The 21,594-nt window shown below is 37.5% G+C and overlaps 3 protein-coding genes across 3 annotated transcripts; all 3 read left to right on the forward strand.

Annotated features, from left to right (window-relative positions):
- The first annotated feature begins 2,483 nt into the window (after nucleotides 1-2,483).
- On the forward strand, nucleotides 2,484-6,915 carry LOC135689056 (uncharacterized). Its single transcript, XM_065206156.2, has one exon. It carries the CDS (start codon nucleotides 2,645-2,647, stop codon nucleotides 5,138-5,140), a length of 2,496 nt encoding a protein of 831 aa, XP_065062228.2. The 5' UTR covers nucleotides 2,484-2,644; the 3' UTR covers nucleotides 5,141-6,915.
- A 3,343-nt stretch (nucleotides 6,916-10,258) lies between these two features.
- On the forward strand, nucleotides 10,259-13,247 carry LOC148959574 (uncharacterized). Its single transcript, XM_089110080.1, has one exon. It carries the CDS (start codon nucleotides 10,382-10,384, stop codon nucleotides 12,911-12,913), a length of 2,532 nt encoding a protein of 843 aa, XP_088966206.1. The 5' UTR covers nucleotides 10,259-10,381; the 3' UTR covers nucleotides 12,914-13,247.
- A 5,000-nt stretch (nucleotides 13,248-18,247) lies between these two features.
- On the forward strand, nucleotides 18,248-21,250 carry LOC135689120 (uncharacterized). Its single transcript, XM_089110112.1, has one exon. It carries the CDS (start codon nucleotides 18,369-18,371, stop codon nucleotides 20,916-20,918), a length of 2,550 nt encoding a protein of 849 aa, XP_088966238.1. The 5' UTR covers nucleotides 18,248-18,368; the 3' UTR covers nucleotides 20,919-21,250.
- The last annotated feature ends 344 nt before the right edge of the window (nucleotides 21,251-21,594 follow it).

Raw genomic sequence — 21,594 nt, forward strand, 5'->3', positions numbered from 1 at the left:
TATAATTGTTTAGGCATGTACTGTGTTTCATGTGGTACCTGAATTTTAGGGTAGGATTTTGGAAAATATATACATTTTAGGGTAAGTTATCATATTTGGAATATCACAACCCTGTCCTTTATTGAAGTTACCTAAATGTTGGAAAGTATCTTCGATCTGTCAGAGAACTTTGAATAAAAAAATATTGTTCCGTCGGTATACCATCCTTTTAAGTGGTCTGGCGACAAGTGTTTGCATTCAGAACGAACATTGCACATCCCAAGTTGACCTACTAACGTCATTAGAAAGGATATTAATAAATAATAAAACAAGGAAGCCGCCGTCAAAAGATATTTAAACTTGCGTGCCCTTTATTAATATTTGCAACATAAGAAGAGCAAATCTATGACAGATAAGAAGAAAACATTTCATAACAAGAACTAATTCAGATAGTCAACAAGCCTGGGGCAGATTTTATGGGTAATTATTGGGGGTGTTAAATAATTGTCAGACTTTGGTGCCACGCCCTTCAAGTGCCTGCAAAATATTAGGAACGCCCTAAACTTTAATATCTTTCATCTTTGCTTTTGTAAGACAAATTTCCAACCATAACTAGTTAAGCAATAATGGCATTATTTAATTACAACTGACTACAGAATTCTTTCCGAATCAAAGTTTTTCACCGAATCAGTAAAAAATTTTTCTGGATTGCACAAAATTGCTCAAATGTGTTACAGATAACCAATAAAGACTTCATATACATCGTAATCCACTGGCCTGTCAGGATTCGGGATACTTCTTGGTTTTGAAAAACGCCCAAGATATTTCAATATTTCTACGGCTACTGGCCGAATTCTGGATCAGAAGCTATTCAAGATGTTGTAAAATGTTTGAAAACAATTTTCATCTCGTTTTTCAAGGCCCGATGTTGTCTCTAACTACAATTTTGTCTATCAAAGTCAGAAAATTGATTGGCATGGAGTTAATTTACATAAGTCAATCACAGTTTAATAAGAGAAAAGAAAAATTTTATTTCGTACCAAAACATTTTCCTATCTTTTTCTGCAGTGCGTCCACACCAATGCGAACAGATTAAATAATTGGAAAAATGACCCAATTGAGTAAGTAAAGGAAGCGAAAACAATTTTAAGCGAAACATTTGAAATTCCTTTTGCGTATAGAAGCAAATAAATTTTCAAAAATACAGGGCTTTAAAACACACAGAATCTCATAATTGCATAAGTTTTAAAAAACCTTAGATTAGATTTGCTTTTTAATCTGTTTTCCTCAGGATAATAACTCTTTCCAGGTTAATTTCCATGATTGTAATTGCAACTTCTCGATATTTCTCAGCTTAGGGCCTAACAAGTGCCAAGGCAGGCCTGATAGGGTGGGGAAGGGATGTGGACTACGAATTACCCTGGGTACCAGAGCCGTAAAACTTTGAGCGAGGAAACAAAGGGCGAAGAGGCGGAGAAGCGGAGGAGCATTGCCATATGTATTACTCGATGGCATGTTATTTGCAGAATCTTTTTTTTATGATCATAGCAGACCTTAAAACCCTATAGGTAAATATATATATCGGGACAGGCCCATGATACATTATAATTTTTTAATTTAATGCATTTAGTTCACTGGAAATGCACTCTTTGAAAAGCAATTTTTACAAATGCAAATTTACTTTAAAATGAAAATTCGCAGGCTGGTAATTGTGTCTTCAAACAAAAACGCACCAGATTGCATCGCACCCACGACCTCTGGCAACACCAACGCCATCTTTGGGTTTCGTTTGAGTAAAGGCCTCGTTTGCACGTTGCGGGCTCACAATTTGCGGACCATTCTGTGAACATGCCGATTGGGACGAAATTCAGTCCGAAAATCTCAACAAGAAGTTGTGCAAATATTCTGGTAAAGATACTAGGATAGTTATGAATAAATTAATAAATGCTATCTTTTTAAGAACTTTTGTTGTAAAGAGAGATATATTCTGGTGATATTGATAATATTTCAAAGTCTTCATAAGATTCTATCCCGTCTTAAATTTTGGCCCATTTGGCACCCTATAAATATCTATCACGTACTTCGATCTATTGTTATGTTAAATTGCGTATGATAATGCTATTATTTTTGTTGAGTTTTAAGATTGCATTTGCTGAATATAGGCCATATTTATATTCATATCTTCGATCCGAAATCAAGTTTTTGCTTTACTTAAAGCCATTTATAAAGGAGAATCGGTTCCAAATCTTTGATTTGCTGAGAGAAATTTAGAAATAGTTTTATTTCCAAAAGTAGAGTTCAAAGGAAACTCATATTTGTGGTTGTTCATCTTTTATAGTTTATACTGCCATTGATTGTATTGCTTGTCAGATAAGCTTCGAGGTCATCTCATTCTTTAATAAAACCTTTTATACCTTAACAATCGTTTCCATAACAGACTTATAAAGTTTCCAAGACAATTTAACACATGCAATCGCTTGCCATCTGTTATTTCCAAGAAATAAGGAAACGACAGAGGAAGTATGATTACGCTATCAGGGTTGCATATAAAAGCAAGCTGGATGCGTGGCTTCGTCAGATCATTTCGAGAAGCTGATAAACGCGGTTGGCGGGAAGTGTTAAGGAACAGAATTATTTGATCTTTGCTGGTAGAAAGATTCCTTCAATGGCGATCATCTCAACTTGTTGTATCATCTTTACTCTATGTTTCGCAAAACTTCATGCTTCGAGTCCTTGCGAAAGGCTTTACTTCGATCATGGAGACGAGAGGAGAATGCCCTATGTTCAGCTTGTAGGCATCTATCGCAAGTTTAATGAAAGTAATGGACACCCAATGTTCAAGCACGAAGAAAGGAATTTCGTTTTTGAATACATCAATAAAAATGGGGAAAATTCAATGGCATTTAAATACTTAAATATGTCAACCTTGAAGAGAAGTGATGTGGGCTTGTACGTGAAGATGAAAAGTGATTTCGATGGGAAATCATGGCAGAGCTTGATAACTAAGGGTAACACGGTGCAACCCTACCAGAAGTTTATCAGCTATTGGAGATATTTTGACTGGCAATCTGAATCGTACCGTTATCTGTATCGCCATGACGCGATGAAGTTGGTTTGTGTTCCAAATGATGTGTTCCGCTGTTCATCAGGTCGTGTGTATTTCAATAGAACATTCACGAGTTTGGATAATGGCGGAGTTCTGCATAACCATCTAAGCGACTATTTCGAGGAATATTATTATAACAACAAGAATGACCGAAAAATATACAGACACAGTAGAATAACAAAACTGATTCTCTTTTATCAAAGACCTTTTTGGATGGTGAAGCAAGAAGGCTATTCTCCAATTTTGAGAGCTAAAGACAGCGCCTTTAGGCCTGAATACATCACATCTGTTTGGGAAATATCAAGAGGCTCGTCATGGGAGAGATTTACCAACCCTACTAGCATTCGGTGCAGAGGGCTTCCACTAAGAGTCATTAATGGCACTTCCCCCTCGTGCGCTGAATGGAACCCCTGTTTGAATGGAGGCACCTGCAGACAAAACAGTCTTACAAATGAAACTGTTTGCATTTGTGATGAAGCCTACCGCGGGCTTACCTGCAGCAAAGTGTCCCCACGATGTCACAAATATATTTATCCGTCTTCAGCTCATAAAGTTATTAATTACAGTCTCGAAGAATCGAGCTTTGCTTCAGTCTTTTGCAGAAAATCCTACCAGCCGTCGTTCTTTATATCGCAGTGCCAACAAGGAGATTATTTGTTTGAGTGGACAAGCACACAACAGTGCAGATATGTACCACCCCAAACATCAGCAGCAAAAGCATCAGTTACAATGCAAAAGTTACCATTGAAGCAGAGAAACAGAAGAAGCGCTACGTCATATCGGACGAAGATGCCCGATTGGTTTAGGCCACTGGTTTTGACGATTGTCCCCCTATTGCAAGTTTTAGTACCGACTATTCATATGATCATTGGACTCAAGAAAGGCAAAAGCGCCCTCCGCATTATTTCGCTTCATGCTTTTATCACATACTTATGGTGGATACTCTATCTTTTTGCATGCGGGGCTTCTAAGTGTGCTCAGTATGGTAAAGGTTTAGGAGATTTAGTGATCATGGGGTTTATAATGGTGTTATTCGGTTATATCTTTATGCTGATTGAGTCGTGCTACAGTTCTGAAAAACAATACATTGCAAATTTTTCTACAGATATCTCTGTTATTGAATACGTCAACAAATTGAAAAATACCGACCCTGTAAGGCAGATGACGGTAGAATGCTACCACATGGAGACGAGAACCCGGACAGTTACCTACACTGACGCACAAGGAAACACCCAGACAAGGCTAGAAACCTATCAAGAGATGGTGATTACATACACAGAAAACAAGGTTTTCCCTATCGCCCGATCAGCTGATGTTTCTGACCCGGGGGGCATACAGTTTGACTCGCAAAGCGTCACTCGTCTAAAGCTTGAACAATCTGTTAACTGCGGCGACGCTCAAACTACGGAAAAATTCAACGAAATGCAAGAACAAATGATTGAAGAAAATAAACACAGAGATGAAAGTATTTGCTTTTCGTACGTTGATATCATTGAAGGGTTCCAGAAACGGTTTTGTGCCTATACTGATGCTAGATACCGATCTTTCTGGATGAATCTCTTCACTTATTGGGTTGCCACCGTTTTTGGCTTAACTTGGGTGTACAGAGCTTTTTTCAGCTGGAAAACAAAAAAAGTTGAATACACAATAAAGAAAGACATATTCTTTGGGACAGAAAGCTCAGTCAGCGGGCCGCAGATTGTGCACCGCCAAGATGACTCTCATAACGCAAGTCACAATGCACTACCCCCACCAGCACAGCAACAAAGCATCGAAAAGCAGATTTCCACAGGGGTGTCTGGGGTACAATATCAACAAGCTCCGTACCCAGTCCAATACCCAGGCCAATACCCAGCCCAATACCTAGCCCAATACCCAGCCCAGTATCGACCCCCATACCAAGCCCCATATCAAATCTCGCACCCTGCCCCATACCAAGCCCCAGCCTCAGCCCCAGTCCCTGCCCCAGCCCTAGCTCAAGCCCATGTTCAAGCCCCGGCCTACATTAGAATTTCTGGCATGGGAAACAGATCATTTCAAGGTAGCACGTATTAGTGTTTTCGTTATCCATCAGACAGGTCAGCTTAATTTTTTGACTGTTCGAATTAGATCGAAATTATTTCATAATTTTTTAAACCTTTCATTGACTCTTTAGTTATCAGACATTGGCAACGTTTATTCTACAATTTCTAAATCACAAGTAGTGGGTTTTACTTGATTAATCAACTCTGAGTGATCAATTAATTCTAAATTTAGCATGTTATTTAAAAATTAGAGATCTCTACCTTCAAATTTTGAAACTTGAATAACCATTTGATAATTAGCTATTTCTTATTTCTGTGAGGATAATATGTCAGGCGTAGTCTGTCAAGATGAAGTTTTACCTCGATTTCACTTGATGCAACGCGTTTCAATTACTGTGTTATAATCTAATCTAGCTATCTTTGTTTATTAAAATGCATTTAGCCGTTTAGTGATAAGGCTAAACTTTATCCAGAGTGATGATCCATTGATGATCATTCCATATAAAATCAATAGTGATATTACAGATTCACACACCTGAGAAAATTGTGACCATGTTGTCACAAAATTAGGACCTTTTTTGTCCATCTCTATAGTTTGGTCAATCACGAAAATTCGCCAATTTTGAGTAAATTATCTCAAATTTTTTTCGAAATATACCCTTCCAAAGTTTTGCTGTTTTGTTCAAAAATTAAGAAAAAGGTCGTGGCACTTAATCATGGCGATTTGGTTTAAATACTAATAACTGCCGTGTTTCGTCTATTGAAACAGTAAAATATCGCGTTATAGCTATTTTATGGGTGCTGATTTCAAATTTGCAATTTAAAACTCCATATGACATATGGATTTTGCATTAATATTACCAAGCTCTATATGAAGTCCTATACCCTGCCCCATATCAAGCTGCTTTAAAGGTTTCTTCTTTTTCCTCACCAAATTCAGGGTGTGGCCAAGTAACTTCAAGTTCGAGTGATACCTCATTTAAAAGATCTATAGCCATCCTATTGATATGAGCTGGTTTCAATTCTAGGGGAAAATAACTTTAAAATTTACGTAACTTTTAATTTGCCAAAAATATTGCTATAAAATGTTCTTTGGAAATAATAGCATAAACCATGATTGGACAGCGCTGTAGCACAAGAAAACCAATTCAAACAAGTTTTATTACATCAAAGCTAAAATGCTAATTATTTATAAAAATTTTATGTTCGTGTGCTCTTATGCCCTGCAAATACAAATCTTAACATAATCCTCATTCTTTGAATTATAAATTATTCCGGAACCAGATGTAAATTGAAGATATTGAAAAATACATGATATTCCATCGGATAGAACGAAGCAAGTGCCTTGAAGTTTTGGCCAATGACAAGATTTTATCGGACCACGTGGGTGCATAAAGTTTATCTCAACATCATCAAACTCAAAATCAATTTTTGTGGCCAAAATTATCCACCAAAAGTTGTCATACAAAAAATTGTCTTGAATGGTTTACAAAACTAAATCAAATTTAGTGAAAACCTATGTTAGTCATCTAAACTACTCTGTATCTTATCTCACAATTTACATTAGCTATCGTATTTAAAAAGCTTACATTGACGTAGCGTGTGTATAACTTGATATGATAAACAATCTTGAGTTTGAGTTTGCTAAAAGTTGGACTAATTAGCACGTTTAAAGAAGGTACGTTAAATTCTTGTATTAAAATTTAGCTGAGCTACCAGAATTTGCCTTCGACACGTGTTCTCATTTGTTTACTGTTGTTGTTAAATATGTTTTTATGATTAATAGAAATTTTAAAAGTTTTTGAAAGCTGGCGAGCTTTGGTGAGCTAAAGGTTTTATGTTTACTTTTTTGCCAGTTTAATTAAGTCAGCACTATGCCTACCTAATGAGGGCGATAGGCTTGTGCGTAATAGTGGCAAACTTTCTCGAATTTTCGAAGATGCTAGTCGTTTTTATGTACAAATCACATGAAATAAGTATATTTTATATCAACTTTTGGCTAGAAATTCTTGAAAATCTTGATAGCCCCATAAAGAACAACGTTTAAAAGGCAAATAAAATGTTTTTTTCTGGAAATAGGATTGAAAGAACTGTAACAGTGGACTGTAAATTTTCAAATATTGTTAAGGAAGCAAAATGCAGCCAAAAAAGAGCTGTGAGTTATCAAAATTTTTTGTGAGTGTGGTCAGTTAAAAAGCGAATACAATGAACAACTTTTTTAAAGGAATGTTTGTGTATAAGCAAAATGAAAGATTATCTAAATAATAAACTATTTTTACAAAAATATTTTTCAACAGAGAAAGAATTTAAATCTTGCAATGCTGAGAATCAAGACCAGATTTTAATATAGTTGACAATGTTCAGCTTCATATGAAAAACAAGAGGCCCTATAAGGAGGATGACATTATTTCAAATTTCTTGAAGATATCTCGCCATAATTTCTTTTTTAAAATTACCAAAGCAAAGTGTTTCCAAATTGTCAAATGTTCCATTCCTGCTCCTAAAATAGAATCTATTTAAGCAGGTGTCAGGACAAGTTAGACCGACTCACATACAAATACAAAATGGACCGAGTCTTCAATCTTTGCAGATAAAAATATTGAAAATGTATAATGAATATGCACCTTCTTTAGCTCTGCTAAACACCTAGAGTCCTAACAACCAATAAATTCAGATATTAATCGATTATTCATACCACAGTCATACTGTTATTTCAAGTCAATTACAGTCTTACATGCATTTAATAGCAAGAAAAAATGCTAGAATAAAGTTCATGTAAAGCTAAAACTCTTACGATGTTCTCAAGCAGAAAACGTTATAAATACTGGAGATTGACTACATGTTTCTAAGGAGGAAAAGTGGACCAGATTCTCTTTACGGTTGCATTCATATGGTTTTCATAATCTTTCCTTATAGTTTGATCCAATTTATTCATTACGTTCTTCGCCAAATAACATAATTTATAATCATTTTTAGCATTGTTTATTAGTGCCATACAGAATTAAAAGATATTGTCATAAACAACATTTTGCGACCTTGTGTGTTACGTTCTTCTTCTGTTTTATTTAGGAAAAGAATAATTTTGCAAGGAACATGTCTAGCCTCAGATAAGATAATTGAAAAATGAACAATATCTTTTTGGAGATTTCCTCTCATGTTAACAAACAGAGCGGATATTAACAGCAAATCGATCCTGCGACTTAAATGGTCAGCAACTTGCCACAGGAAAGTGCCCCTACGCAAGAAATTCTGGGAAAAAGCTTGGCATCGCCTGTTAGTCCTGTCCCTTTTGCCCCAAGTCCTGTATCAAGCCTGGAATCGATGAGCAATATACCAGCGAAACGAAAAAGAAAAGCCACAACACTACCTCAAAGAAAACTATTTATTTCAGATGATGAGCATCCCGATAAACTTCAATACGAAGCATTAAAAGGAGATAATAGAATGGAAGTTGATGCTGACCAGAGTTTCGCAAACAGTATTGTTCCAATTTTAAGGAACCTCCCTCCAAGAAAGAGCAGACAAGCCAAAATAGAAATTCAGCAATTGTTGCTTAAATATGAATTTGACGATGATGAGTTCTAATCCGCAATTTTACAGTAATTTATTCTAGAAACACGATATGAATTTTATTTTAAAATATATTTTACAATCGTTGTATTAAAAAAAATAGCTTTAATCAAATGTCAAATGGATCTGCTGTTCTAGTTATTCTGTCTTTCTGCCAATCAACTGAGCCTGCTTCTGAATTGAAATAGTTTTTATAGTTTTTCCGAACCTGACGAGCATCTCTTGAATAATTATGCGAGGCAGCATTTCTGATTGGTAATAACCCATCGCAGATACAGTCCAGATTTTTCCAGTCTCCTTCAGCATAGCCTTGTGGGCAATAGTTGCTTACTTCTCCAAATTTTCTCTCAAACATAAGATAATTATGAAGGGCAACCACGGCTTTGGTAATCGAAACAACTGTCTCAACCTCTGCAATTATTGGCCTTCTAAAAATTCTAAATCTCGAGGCACATATACCAAAAACATTTTCCACTTGACGCCTAGCTCTGAAAATACGGTAGTTAGTGATTTGCTCCTCGGTACCCATCGCATTTCTTGCATATGGTTTCATTAGGTAAGGCTTTAAAGGAAATGCCTCATCTCCAACGAAAACATACGGAAAACATCAGTCCCTGGCAACATTCTAGCTTTAGGGAGTTTCAACAAACCATTATCTATAGCAAAACCAAGCTTGCTTGCTGCAAAAACCCTTCTATCACTTTGTCTTCCTGAATCTCCGATGTCGATCATTGTAAATTCGTAGTTGGCATTCACAACAGCCATTAATACTATACTGAGGTTCTTCTTATAGTTAATAAAGAATGACCCACTGTGGGCAGGGGCTTGCATAACAACGTGCTTTCCATCTATTGCACCAACACAGCTTGGAAAGTTCCATTTCTCCACAAATTCTTCTGCTATTTTTCTCCATTCGTCTTCGCTACTTGGGACCTTAAGATATCCTGCTTTAAACAGCTCAGTCCAAATTACTTCTGTAGTCTCTTTAACGATCCTACTAACAGAAGTTTTACTCATTCTGCAGCTTGCTGCAATAGTAGTTTGTGCATCTCCAGTTGCAAGATACCTGAGAGTGACTGATACGCGCTCTCCTGGCTGAATTGCTTCCCTTTTTACACAACTCTTTAAAGTTTTTGGAGCTACCAATTGCAACAAATGTTTGTATTTTTCCGGTGTCATTCTGAATTGCTGGTAAAACAGCATATGATCATACAATTTCATTTCTCTGATCAACAAATGATATTCACCCTTCTCTTTTCGCTCTGCGTATAACTTCCTAACCCAAATCCTTTAATTTTCCTTCTCTTTACTTCGTCGTCTTTGCCGTCTTCTTAACAATAGCAGAACTATAATTTGCCTTCTTGTCAAACCCATTCTGAAAAATATCTATTGGCCTAATGTTATTGACCTTTTATCGTGAATTTTCTTTCGACCGATATCGATCGAGGGCGGTCGATTCGACCGCTTTCGTTTAAGTGGAAACTGGTCTGTGGATTCGGATTATCGATCGAATCGATCGACGTCGATCGATTCGACCGCTTTCGTTTAAGTGGAAACTGGCCTTAACGCTATCAGGGTTGCATATAAAAGCAAGCTGGATGCGTGGCTTCGTCAGATAATTTAGGGAAGCTGATAAGCACGGTTGGCGGGAAGTCTTAAAGAACAGAATTATTTGATCTTTGCTGGTAGAAAGATTCCTTCAATGGCGATCATCTCAACTTGTTGTATCATCTTTACTCTATGTTTCGCAAAACTTCATGCTTCGAGTCCTTGCGAAAGGCTTTACTTCGATCATGGAGACGAGAGGAGAATGCCCTATGTTCAGCTTGTAGGCATCTATCGCAAGTTTAATGAAAGTAATGGACACCCAATGTTCAAGCACGAAGAAAGGAATTTCGTTTTTGAATACATCAATAAAAATGGGGAAAATTCAATGGCATTTAAATACTTAAATATGTCAACCTTGAAGAGAAGTGATTTGGGCTTGTACGTGAAGATGAAAAGTGATTTCGATGGGAAATCATGGCAGAGCTTGATAAGTAAGGGTAACATGGTGCAACCCTACCAGAAGTTTATCAGCTATTGGAGATATTATGACTGGCAATCTGAATCGTACCGTTATCTGTATCGCCGTGACGCGATGAAGTTGGTTTGTGTTCCAAATGATGTGTTCCGCTGTTCATCAGGTCGTGTGTATTTCAATAGAACATTCACGAGTTTGGATAATGGCGGAGTTCTGCATAACCATCTAAGCGACTATTTCGAGGAATATTATAATAACTACAAGAATGACCGAAAAATATACAGACACAGTAGAATAACAAAACTGATTCTCTTTTATCAAAGACCTTTTTGGATGGTGAAGCAAGAAGGCTATTCTCCAATTTTGAGAGCTAAAGACAGCGCCTTTAGGCCTGAATACATCACATCTGTTTGGGAAATATCAAGAGGCTCGTCATGGGAGAGATTTACCAACCCTACTGGCATTCGGTGCAGAGGGCTTCCACTAAGAGTCATTAATGGCACTTCCCCCTCGTGCGCTGAATGGAACCCCTGTTTGAATGGAGGCACCTGCAGACAAAACAGTCTTACAAATGAAACTGTTTGCATTTGTGATGAAGCCTATCGCGGGCTTACCTGCAGCAAAGTGTCCCCACGATGTCACAAATATATTTATCCGTCTTCAGCTCATAAAGTTATTAATTACAGTCTCGAAGAATCGAGCTTTGCTTCAGTCTTTTGCAGAAAATCCTACCAGCCGTCGTTCTTTATATCGCAGTGCCAACAAGGAGATTATTTGTTTGAGTGGACAAGCACACAACAGTGCAGATATGTACCACCCCAAACATCAGCAGCAAAAGCATCAGTTACAATGCAAAAATTACCATTGAAGCAGAGGAACAGAAGAAGCGCTACGTCATATCGGACCAAGACGTCCGATTGGTTTAGGCCACTTGTTTTGACGATTGTCTCCCTATTGCAAGTTTTAATACCGACTATTCATATGATCATTGGACTCAAGAAAGGCAAAAGTGCCCTCCGCATTATTTCGCTTCATGCTTTTATCACATGCATATGCTGGATACTCTATCTTTCTGTATGCGGGACTTCTAAGTGTGCTCAGTATGGTGAGGTTTTAGGAGATTTAGTGATCATGGGGTTTATAATGGTGTTATTCGGTTATTTCTTTATGCTGATTGAGTCGTGCTACAGTTCTGAAAAACAATACATTGCAAATTTTTCTACAGATGTCTCTGTTATTGAATACGTCAACAAATTGAAAAATACCGACCCTGTAAGGCAGATGACGGTAAAATGCTACCACATGGAGACGAGAACCCGCACAGTTACATACACTGACACACGAGGAAACACCCAGACAAGGCTAGAATCCTATCGAGAGATGGTGATTACATACACAGAAAACAAGGTTTTCCCTATCGCCCGATCAGCTGATGTTTCTGATCCGGGGGGCATACAGTTTGACTCGCAAAGCGTCACTCGTCTAAAGCTTGAACAATCTGTTAACTGCGGCGACGCTCAAACTACGGAAAAATTCAACGAAATGCAAGAACAAATGATTGAAGAAAATAAACATAGAGATGTAAGTATTTGCTTTTCGTACGTTGATATCATTGAAGGGTTCCAGAAACGGTTTTGTGCCTATGCTGATGCTAGATACCGATCTTTCTGGATGAATCTCTTCACCTATTGGGTTGCCACCGTTTTTGGCTTAACTTGGGTGTACAGAGCTTTTTTCAGCTGGAAAACAAAAAAAGTTGAATACACAATAAAGAAAGACATATTCTTTGGGACAGAAAGCTCAGTCAGCGGGCCGCAGATTGTGCACCGCCAAGATGACTCTCATAAAGCAAGTCACAATGCACTACCCCCACCAGCACAGCAACCAAGGATCGAAAAGCAGATTTCCACAGGGGTGTCTGGGGTACAATATCAACAAGCTCCGTACCCAGTCCAATACCCAGGCCAATACCCAGCCCAATACCCAGCCCAATACCCAGGCCAATACCCAGCCCAATACCCAGCCCAGTATCGTCCCCCATACCCAGCCCCATATCAAATCTCGCACCCTGCTCCATACCAAGCCCCAGCCTCAGCCCCAGTCCCTGCCCCAGCCCCAGCCCCAGCCCCAGCTCAAGCCCATGTTCAAGCCCCGGCCTACGTTAGAATTTCTGGCATGGGAAACAGATCATTTCAAGGCAGCACGTATTAGTGTTTTCGTTATCCATCAGACAGGTCAGCTTAATTTTTTGACTGTTCGAATTAGATCGAAATTATTTCATAATTTTTTAAACATTTCATTGACTCTTTAGTTATCAGACATTGGCAACGTTTATTCTACAATTTCTAAATTACAAGTAGTGGGTTTTACTTGATTAATCAACTCTGAGTGATCAATTAATTCTAAATTTAGCATGTTATTTGAAAATTAGAGATCTCTACCTTCAAATTTTGAAACTTCAATAACCATTTGATAATTAGCTATTTCTTATTTCTGTGAGGATAATATGTCAGGCGTAGTCTGTCAAGATGAAGTTTTACCTCGATTTCACTTGATGCAACGCGTTTTAATTACTGTGTTATAAACTAATCTAGCTATCTTTGTTTATTAAAATGCATTTAGCCGTTTAGTGGTAAGGCTAAACTTTATCCAGAGTGATGATCCATTGATGGTCATTCCATATAAAATCAATAGTGATATTACAAATTCACACACCTGAGAAAATTGTGATTATGTTGTCACAGAATTAGGACCTTTTTTGTCCATCTCTATAGTTTGGTCAATCGCGAAAATTCCCCAATTTTGAGTAAATTATCTCAAATCTTTTTCGAAATATACCCTTCCAAAGTTTTGCTGTTTTGTTCAAAAATTAAGAAAAAGGGCGTGGCACTTAATCGTGGCGATTTGGCCTAAATACTAATAACTGACATGTTTCGTCTATTGAAACAGTAATATAACGCGTTATAGCTATTTCATGGGTGCTGATTTCAAATTTGCAATTTAAAACTCCATATGACAGATGGATTTTGCATTAATATTATCAAGCTCTATATGAAGTCCTATACCCTGCCCCATATCAAGCTGTTTTAAAGGTTTCTTCTTTTTGCTCACCAAATTTAGGGTGTGGCCAAGTAACTTCAAGTTCGAGTGATACCTCATTTAAAAGTTCTATAGCCATCCTATTGATATGAGTTGGTTTCAAATCTAGGGTAAAATAACTTTGAAAATTTACGTAACTTTTAATTTGCCAAAAATATTGCTATAAAATGTTCTTTGGAAATAATAGCATAAAACATGATTGGACAGCACTGTAGCACAAGAAAACCATTTCAAACAAGTTTTATTACATCAAAGCTAAAATGCTAATTATTTATAAAAATTTTATGTTCGTGTGCTCTTATGCCCTGCAAATACAAATCTTAACATAATCCTCATTCTTTGAATGATAAATTATTCCGGAACCAGATGTAAATTGAAGATATTGGAAAATACATGATATTCCATTGGATAGAACGAAGCAAGTGCCTTGAAGTTTTGGCCAATGACAAGATTTTCTCGGACCACGTTGGTGCATAAAGTTTATCTCAACATCATCAAACTCAAAATCAATTTTTGTGGCCAAAATTATCCACCAAAAGTTGTCATACAAAAAATTGTCTTGAATGGTTTACAAAACTTAATCAAATTTAGTGAAAACCTATGTTAGTCAACCAAACTACTTTGTATCTTATCTCACAATTTACATTAACTATCGTATTTGAAAAGCTTACATTGACGTAGCGTGTGTATAACTTGATATGATAAACAATTTTGAGTTTGAATTTGCTAAAATTTGGACTTATTAGCACGTTTAAAGAAGGTACGTTAAATTCTTGTATTAAAATTTAGCTGAGCTACCAGAATTTGCCTTCGACACGTGTTCTCATTTGTTTACTGTTGTTGTAAAATATGTTTTTATGATTATTAGAAATTTTAAAAGTTTTTGAAAGCTGGCGAGCTTTAATGAGCTAAAGGTTTTATGTTTACTTTTTTGCCAGTTTAGTTAAGTCAGCATTATGCCTACCTAATGAGGGCGATAGGCTTGTGCGAAATAGTGGCAAACTTTCTCGAATTTTCGAGGATGCTAGTCATTTTTATGTACAAATCACATGAAATAAGTATATTTTATGTCAACTTTTGGCTAGAAATTCTTGAAAATCTTGATAGCCCCATAAAGAACAAAGTTTAAAGACAAATAAAATGTTTTTTGTGGAAATAAGATTGTAAGAACTGTAACAGTGGACTTTAAATTTTCAATTATTGTTAAGGAAGCAAAATGCAGCCAAAAAAGAGCTTTGAGTTATCAAATATATTTTGTGATTGTGGTCAGTTAAAAAGCGTATACAATGAACAACTTTTTTAAAGGAATGTTTGTGTATAAACAAAATGAACGATTATCTAAATAATAAACTATTTTTACAAAAAAATTTTGCAACAGAGGAAGAATTTAAGTCTTGCAATGTTGAGAATCAAGACCAGATTTTAATATAGTTGACAATGTTCAGCTTCATATGAAAAACAAGAAGCCCTATAAGGAGGATGACATTATTTCATATTTCTTGAAGATATCTCGCCATAATTTCTTTTTTAAAATTACCAAAGCAAAGTGTTTCCAAATTGTCAAATGTTCCATTCCTGCTCCTAAAATAGAATCTATTTAAGCAGGTGTCAGGACAAGTTGGACCGACTCACATGCAAATACAAAATGGACCGAGTCTTCAATCTTTGCAGATAAAAATATTGAAAATGTATAATGAATATGCACCTTCTTTAGCTCTGCTAAACACCTAGAGTCCTAACAACCAATAAATTCAGATTTTAATCGATTATTCATACCACAGTCATACTGTTATTTCAAGTCAATTACAGTCTTACATGCATTTAATAGCAAGAAAAAAAGCTAGAATAAAGTTCATGTAAAGCTAAAAATCTTACGATGTTCTCAAGCAGAAAACGTTATAAATACTGGAGATTGACTACATGTTTCTAAGGAGGAAAAGTGGACCAGATTCCCTTTACGGTTGCATTCATATGGTTTTCATAATCTTTCCTTATAGTTTGATCCAATTTATTTATTACGTTCTTCGCCAAATAACATAATTTATAATCATTTTTAGCATTGTTTATTAGTGCCATACGGAGTTAAAAGATATTGTCATAAACAACATTTTGCGACCTTGTGTGCTTCTTCTATTTTATTTAGGAAAAGAATAATTTTGCAAGGAACATGTCTAGCCTCAGATAAGATAATTGAAAAATGAACAATATCTTTTTGGAAATTTCCTCTCATGTTAACAAACAGAGCGGATATTAACAGCAAATCGATCCTGCGACTTAAATGGTCAGCAACTTGCCACAGGAAAGTGCCCCTACGCAAGAAATTCTGGGAAAAAGCTTGGCATCGCCTGTTAGTCCTGTCCCTTTTGCCCCAAGTCCTGCATCAAGCCTGGAATCGATGAGCACTATACCAGGGAAACGAAAAAGAAAAGCCACAACACTACCTCAAAAAAACTATTAATTTCAGATGATGAGCATCCCGATAAACTTCTATACGAAGCATTAAAAGGAGATAATAGAGTGGAAGTTGATGCTGACCAGAGTTTGGCAAACAGTATTGTTCCAATTTTAAGGAACCTCCCTCCAAGAAAGAACAGACAATCCAAAATAGAAATTCAGCAATTGTTGCTTAAATATGAATTTGACGATGATGAGTTCTAATCCGTAATTTTACCGTAATTTATTTTAGAAACACGATACGAATTTTTTTTTTAAATATATTTTACAATCGTTGTATTAAAAGAAATAGCTTTAATCAAATGTCAAATGGATCTGCTGTTCTAGTTATTCTGTCTTTCTGCCAATCAACTGAGCCTGCTTCTGAATTGAAATAGTTTTTATAGTTTTTCCGAACCTGACGAGCATCTCTTGAATAATTATGCGAGGCAGCATTTCTGATTGGTAATAACCCATCGCAGTTACAGTCCAGATTTTTCCAGTCTCCTTCAGCATAGCCTTGTGGGCAATAGTTGCTTACTTCTCCAAATTTTCTCCCAAACATAAGGTAATTATGAAGGGCAACCACGGCTTTGGTAATCAAAACAACTGTCTCAACCTCTGCAATTATTGGCCTTCTAAAAATTCTAAATCTCGAGGCACATATACCAAAAACATTTTCCACTTGACGCCTAGCTCTGGAAATACGGTAGTTAGTGATTTGCTCCTCGGTACCCATCGCATTTCTTGCATATGGTTTCATTAGGTAAGGCTTTAAAGGAAATGCCTCATTTCCAACGAAAACATACGGAAAACATTAGTCCCTGGCTACATTCTAGCTTTAGGGAGTTTCAACAAACCATTATCTATAGCAAAACCAAGCTTGCTTGCTGCAAAAACCCTTCCATCACTTTGTCTTCCTGAATCTCCGATATCGATCATTGTAAATTCGTAGTTGGCATTCACAACAGCCATCAATACTATACTGAGGTTCTTCTTATAGTTAAAAAAGAATGACCCACTGCGGGCAGGGGCTTGCATAACAACGTGCTTTCCATCTATTGCACCAACACAGTTTGGAAAGTTCCATTTCTCCTCAAATTCTTCTGCTATTTTTCTCCATTCGTCTTCGCTACTTGGGACCTTAAGATATCCTGCTTTAAACAGCTCAGTCCAAATTACTTCTGTAGTCTCTTTAACGATCCTACTAACAGAAGTTTTACTCATTCTGTAGCTTGCTGCAATAGTAGTTTGTGCATCTCCAGTTGCAAGATACCTGAGAGTGACTGATACGCGCTCTCCTGGCTGAATTGCTTCCCTTTTTACACAACTCTTTCAAATTTTTGGAGCTACCAATTGCAACAAATGTTTGTATTTTCCCGGTGTCATTCTGAATTGCTGGTAAAACAGCATATGATCATACAATTTCATTTCTCTGATCAACAAATGATATTCACCCTTCTCTTTTCGCTCTGCGTATTACTTCCTAACCCAAATCCTTCAATTTTCCTTCTCTTTACTTCGTCGTCTTTGCCGTCTTCTTAACAATAGCAGAACTATAATTTGCCTTCTTGTCAAACCCATTCTGAAAAATATCTATTGGCCTAATGTTATTGACCTTTTATCGTGAATTTTCTTTCGACCGATGTCGATCGAGGGCGGTCGATTCGACCGCTTTCGTTTAAGTGGAAACTGGTCTGTGGATTCGGATTATCGATCGAATCGATCGACGTCGATCGATTCGACCGCTTTCGTTTTAGTGGAAACTGGTCTGTGGATTCGGATTATCGATCGAATCGATCGACGTCGATCGATTCGACCGCTTTCGTTTAAGTGGAAACTGGTCTGTGGATTCGGATTATCGATCGAATCGATCGACGTCGATCGATTCGACCGCTTTCGTTTAAGTGGAAACTGGTCTGTGGATTCGGATTATCGATCGAATCGATCGACGTCGATCGATTCGACCGCTTTCGTTTAAGTGGAAACTGGCCTTAACGCTATCAGGGTTGCATATAAAAGCAAGCTGGATGCGTGGCTTCGTCAGATAATTTAGGGAAGCTGATGAGCACGGTTGGCGGGAAGTCTTAAAGAACAGAATTATTTTATCTTTGCTGGTAGAAAGATTCCTTCAATGGCGATCATCTCAACTTGTTGTATCATCTTTACTCTATGTTTCGCAAAACTTCATGCTTCGAGTCCTTGCGAAAGGCTTTACTTCGATCATGGAGACGAGAGGAGAATGCCCTATGTTCAGCTTGTAGGCATCTATCGCAAGTTTAATGAAAGTAATGGACACCCAATGTTCAAGCACGAAGAAAGGAATTTCGTTTTTGAATACATCAATAAAAATGGGGAAAATTCAATGGCATTTAAATACTTAAATATGTCAACCTCGAAGAGAAGTGATGTGGGCTTGTACGTGAAGATGAAAAGTGATTTCGATGGGAAATCATGGCAGAGCTTGATAACTAAGGGTAACATGGTGCAACCCTACCAGAAGTTTATCAGCTATTGGAGATATTTTGACTGGCAATCTGAATCGTACCGTTATCTGTATCGCCATGACGCGATGAAGTTGGTTTGTGTTCCAAATGATGTGTTCCGCTGTTCATCAGGTCGTGTGTATTTCAATAGAACATTCACGAGTTTGGATAATGGCGGAGTTCTGCATAACCATCTAAGCGACTATTTCGAGGAATATTATAATAACTACAAGAATGACCGAAAAATATACAGACACAGTAGAATAACAAAACTGATTCTCTTTTATGAAAGACCTTTTTGGATGGTGAAGCAAGAAGGCTATTCTCCAATTTTGAGAGCTAAAGACAGCGCCTTTAGGCCTGAATACATCACATCTGTTTGGGAAATATCAAGAGGCTCGTCATGGGAGAGATTTACCAACCCTACTAGCATTCGGTGCAGAGGGCTTCCACTAAGAGTCATTAATGGCACTTCCCCCTCGTGCGCTGAATGGAACCCCTGTTTGAATGGAGGCACCTGCAGACAAAACAGTCTTACAAATGAAACTGTTTGCATTTGTGATGAAGCCTATCGCGGGCTTACCTGCAGCAAAGTGTCCCCACGATGTCACAAATATATTTATCCGTCTTCAGCTCGTCAAATTGTTAATTACAGTCTCGAAGAATCGAGCTTTGCTTTAGTCTTTTGCAGAAAATCCTACCAGCCGTCGTTCTTTATATCGCAGTGCCAACAAGGAGATTATTTGTTTGAGTGGACAAGCACACAACAGTGCAGATATGTACCACCCCAAACATCAGCAGCAAAAGCATCAGTTACAATGCAAAAATTACCATTGAAGCAGAGGAACAGAAGAAGCGCTACGTCATATCGGACCAAGATGCCCGGTTGGTTTAGGCCACTGGGTTTGACGCTTGTCCCCCTATTGCAAATTTTTATACTGATTATTCATCTGTTCATTGGACTCAAGAAAGGCAAAAGTGCCCTCCGCATTATTTCGCTTCATGCTTTTATCACATGCATATGCTGGATACTCTATCTTTCTGTATGCGGGACTTCTAAGTGTTCTCAGTATGGTGAGATTTTTGGAGATTTAGTGATCATGGGGTTTATAATGTTGTTATTCGGATACTTCTTTATGCTGATTGAGTCGTGCTACAGTTCTGAAAAACAATACATTGCAAATTTTTCTACAGATGTCTCTGTTATTGAATACGTCAACAAATTGAAAAATACCGACCCTGTAAGGCAGATGACGGTCAAATGCTACCACATGGAGACGAGAACCCGCACAGTTACATACACTGACGCACAAGGAAACACCCAGAGAAGGCTAGAAACCTATCAAGAGATGGTGATTACATACACAGAAAACAAGGTTTTCCCTATCGCCCGATCAGCTGATGTTTCTGATCCGGGGGGCATACAGTTTGACTCGCAAAGCGTCACTCGTCTAAAGCTTGAACAATCTGTTAACTGCGGCGACGCTCAAACTACGGAAAAATTCATCGAAATGCAAGAACAAATGATTGAAGAAAATAAACATAGAGATGTAAGTATTTGCTTTTCGTACGTTGATATCATTGAAGGGTTCCAGAAACGGTTTTGTGCCTATGCTGATGCTAGATACCGATCTTTCTGGATGAATCTCTTCACCTATTGGGTTGCCACCGTTTTTGGCTTAACTTGGGTGTACAGAGCTTTTTTCAGCTGGAAAACAAAAAAAGTTGAATACACAATAAAGAAAGACATATTCTTTGGGACAGAAAGCTCAGTCAGCGGGCCGCAGATTGTGCACCGCCAAGATGACTCTCATAACGCAAGTCACAATGCACTACCCCCACCAGCACAGCAACAAAGCATCGAAAAGCAGATTTCCACAGGGGTGTCTGGGGTACAATATCAACAAGCTCCGTACCCAGCCCAATATCCAGGCCAATACCCAGCCCAATACCCAGCCCAATACCCAGCCCAATACCCAGCCCAATACCCAGCCCAATACCCAGCCCAATACCCAGCCCAATACCAAGCCCCATATCAAATCTCGTACCTTGCCCCATACCAGGCCCCAGCCTCAGCCCCAGTCCCTGCCCCAGCCCCAGCCCCAGACCCAGCCCCAGCTCAAGCCCATGTTCAAGCCCCGGCCTACATTAGAATTTCTGGCATGGGAAACAGATCATTTCAAGGTAGCACGTATTAGTGTTTTCGTTATCCATCAGACAGGTCAGCTTAATTTTTTGACTGTTCGAACTAGATGGAAATTATTTCATAATTTTTTAAACATTTCATTGACTCTTTAGTTATCAGACATTGGCAACGTTTATTCTACAATTTCTAAATCACAAGTAGTGGGTTTTACTTGATTAATCAACTCTGAGTGATCAATTAATTCTAAATTTAGCATGTTATTTAAAAATTAGAGATCTCTATCTTCAAATTTTGAAACTTCAATAACCATTTGATAATTAGCTATTTCTTATTTCTGTGAGGATAATATGTCAGGCGTAATCTGTCAAGATGAAGTTTTACCTCAATTTCACTTGATGTAACGCGTTTTAATTACTGTGTTATAAACTAATCTAGCTATCTTTGTTTATTAAAATGCATTTAGCCGTTTAGTGATAAGGCTAAACTTTATCCAGAGTGATGATCCATTGATGGTCATTCCATATAAAATCAATAGTGATATTACAAATTCACACACCTGAGAAAATTGTGATTATGTTGTCACAGAGTTAGGACCTTTTTTGTCCATCTCTATAGTTTGGTCAATCGCGAAAATTCCCCAATTTTGAGTAAATTGTCCCAAATCTTTTTCGAAATATACCCTTCCAAAGTTCTGCTGTTTTGTTCAAAAATTAAGAAAAAGGGCGTGG

Source organism: Rhopilema esculentum, chromosome 9 (genome assembly GCF_057945365.1).
Source record: "Rhopilema esculentum isolate cy_ngs chromosome 9, ASM5794536v1, whole genome shotgun sequence".
NCBI classification, from domain to species: Eukaryota; Metazoa; Cnidaria; class Scyphozoa; order Rhizostomeae; family Rhizostomatidae; genus Rhopilema; species Rhopilema esculentum.

Bases quoted from the DNA above. Each gene is read 5' to 3' on its own strand.
- LOC135689120 (XM_089110112.1), top strand. From the start codon at position 18,369: ATGGCGATCATCTCAACTTGTTGTATCATCTTTACTCTATGTTTCGCA.
- LOC148959574 (XM_089110080.1), top strand. From the start codon at position 10,382: ATGGCGATCATCTCAACTTGTTGTATCATCTTTACTCTATGTTTCGCA.
- LOC135689056 (XM_065206156.2), top strand. From the start codon at position 2,645: ATGGCGATCATCTCAACTTGTTGTATCATCTTTACTCTATGTTTCGCA.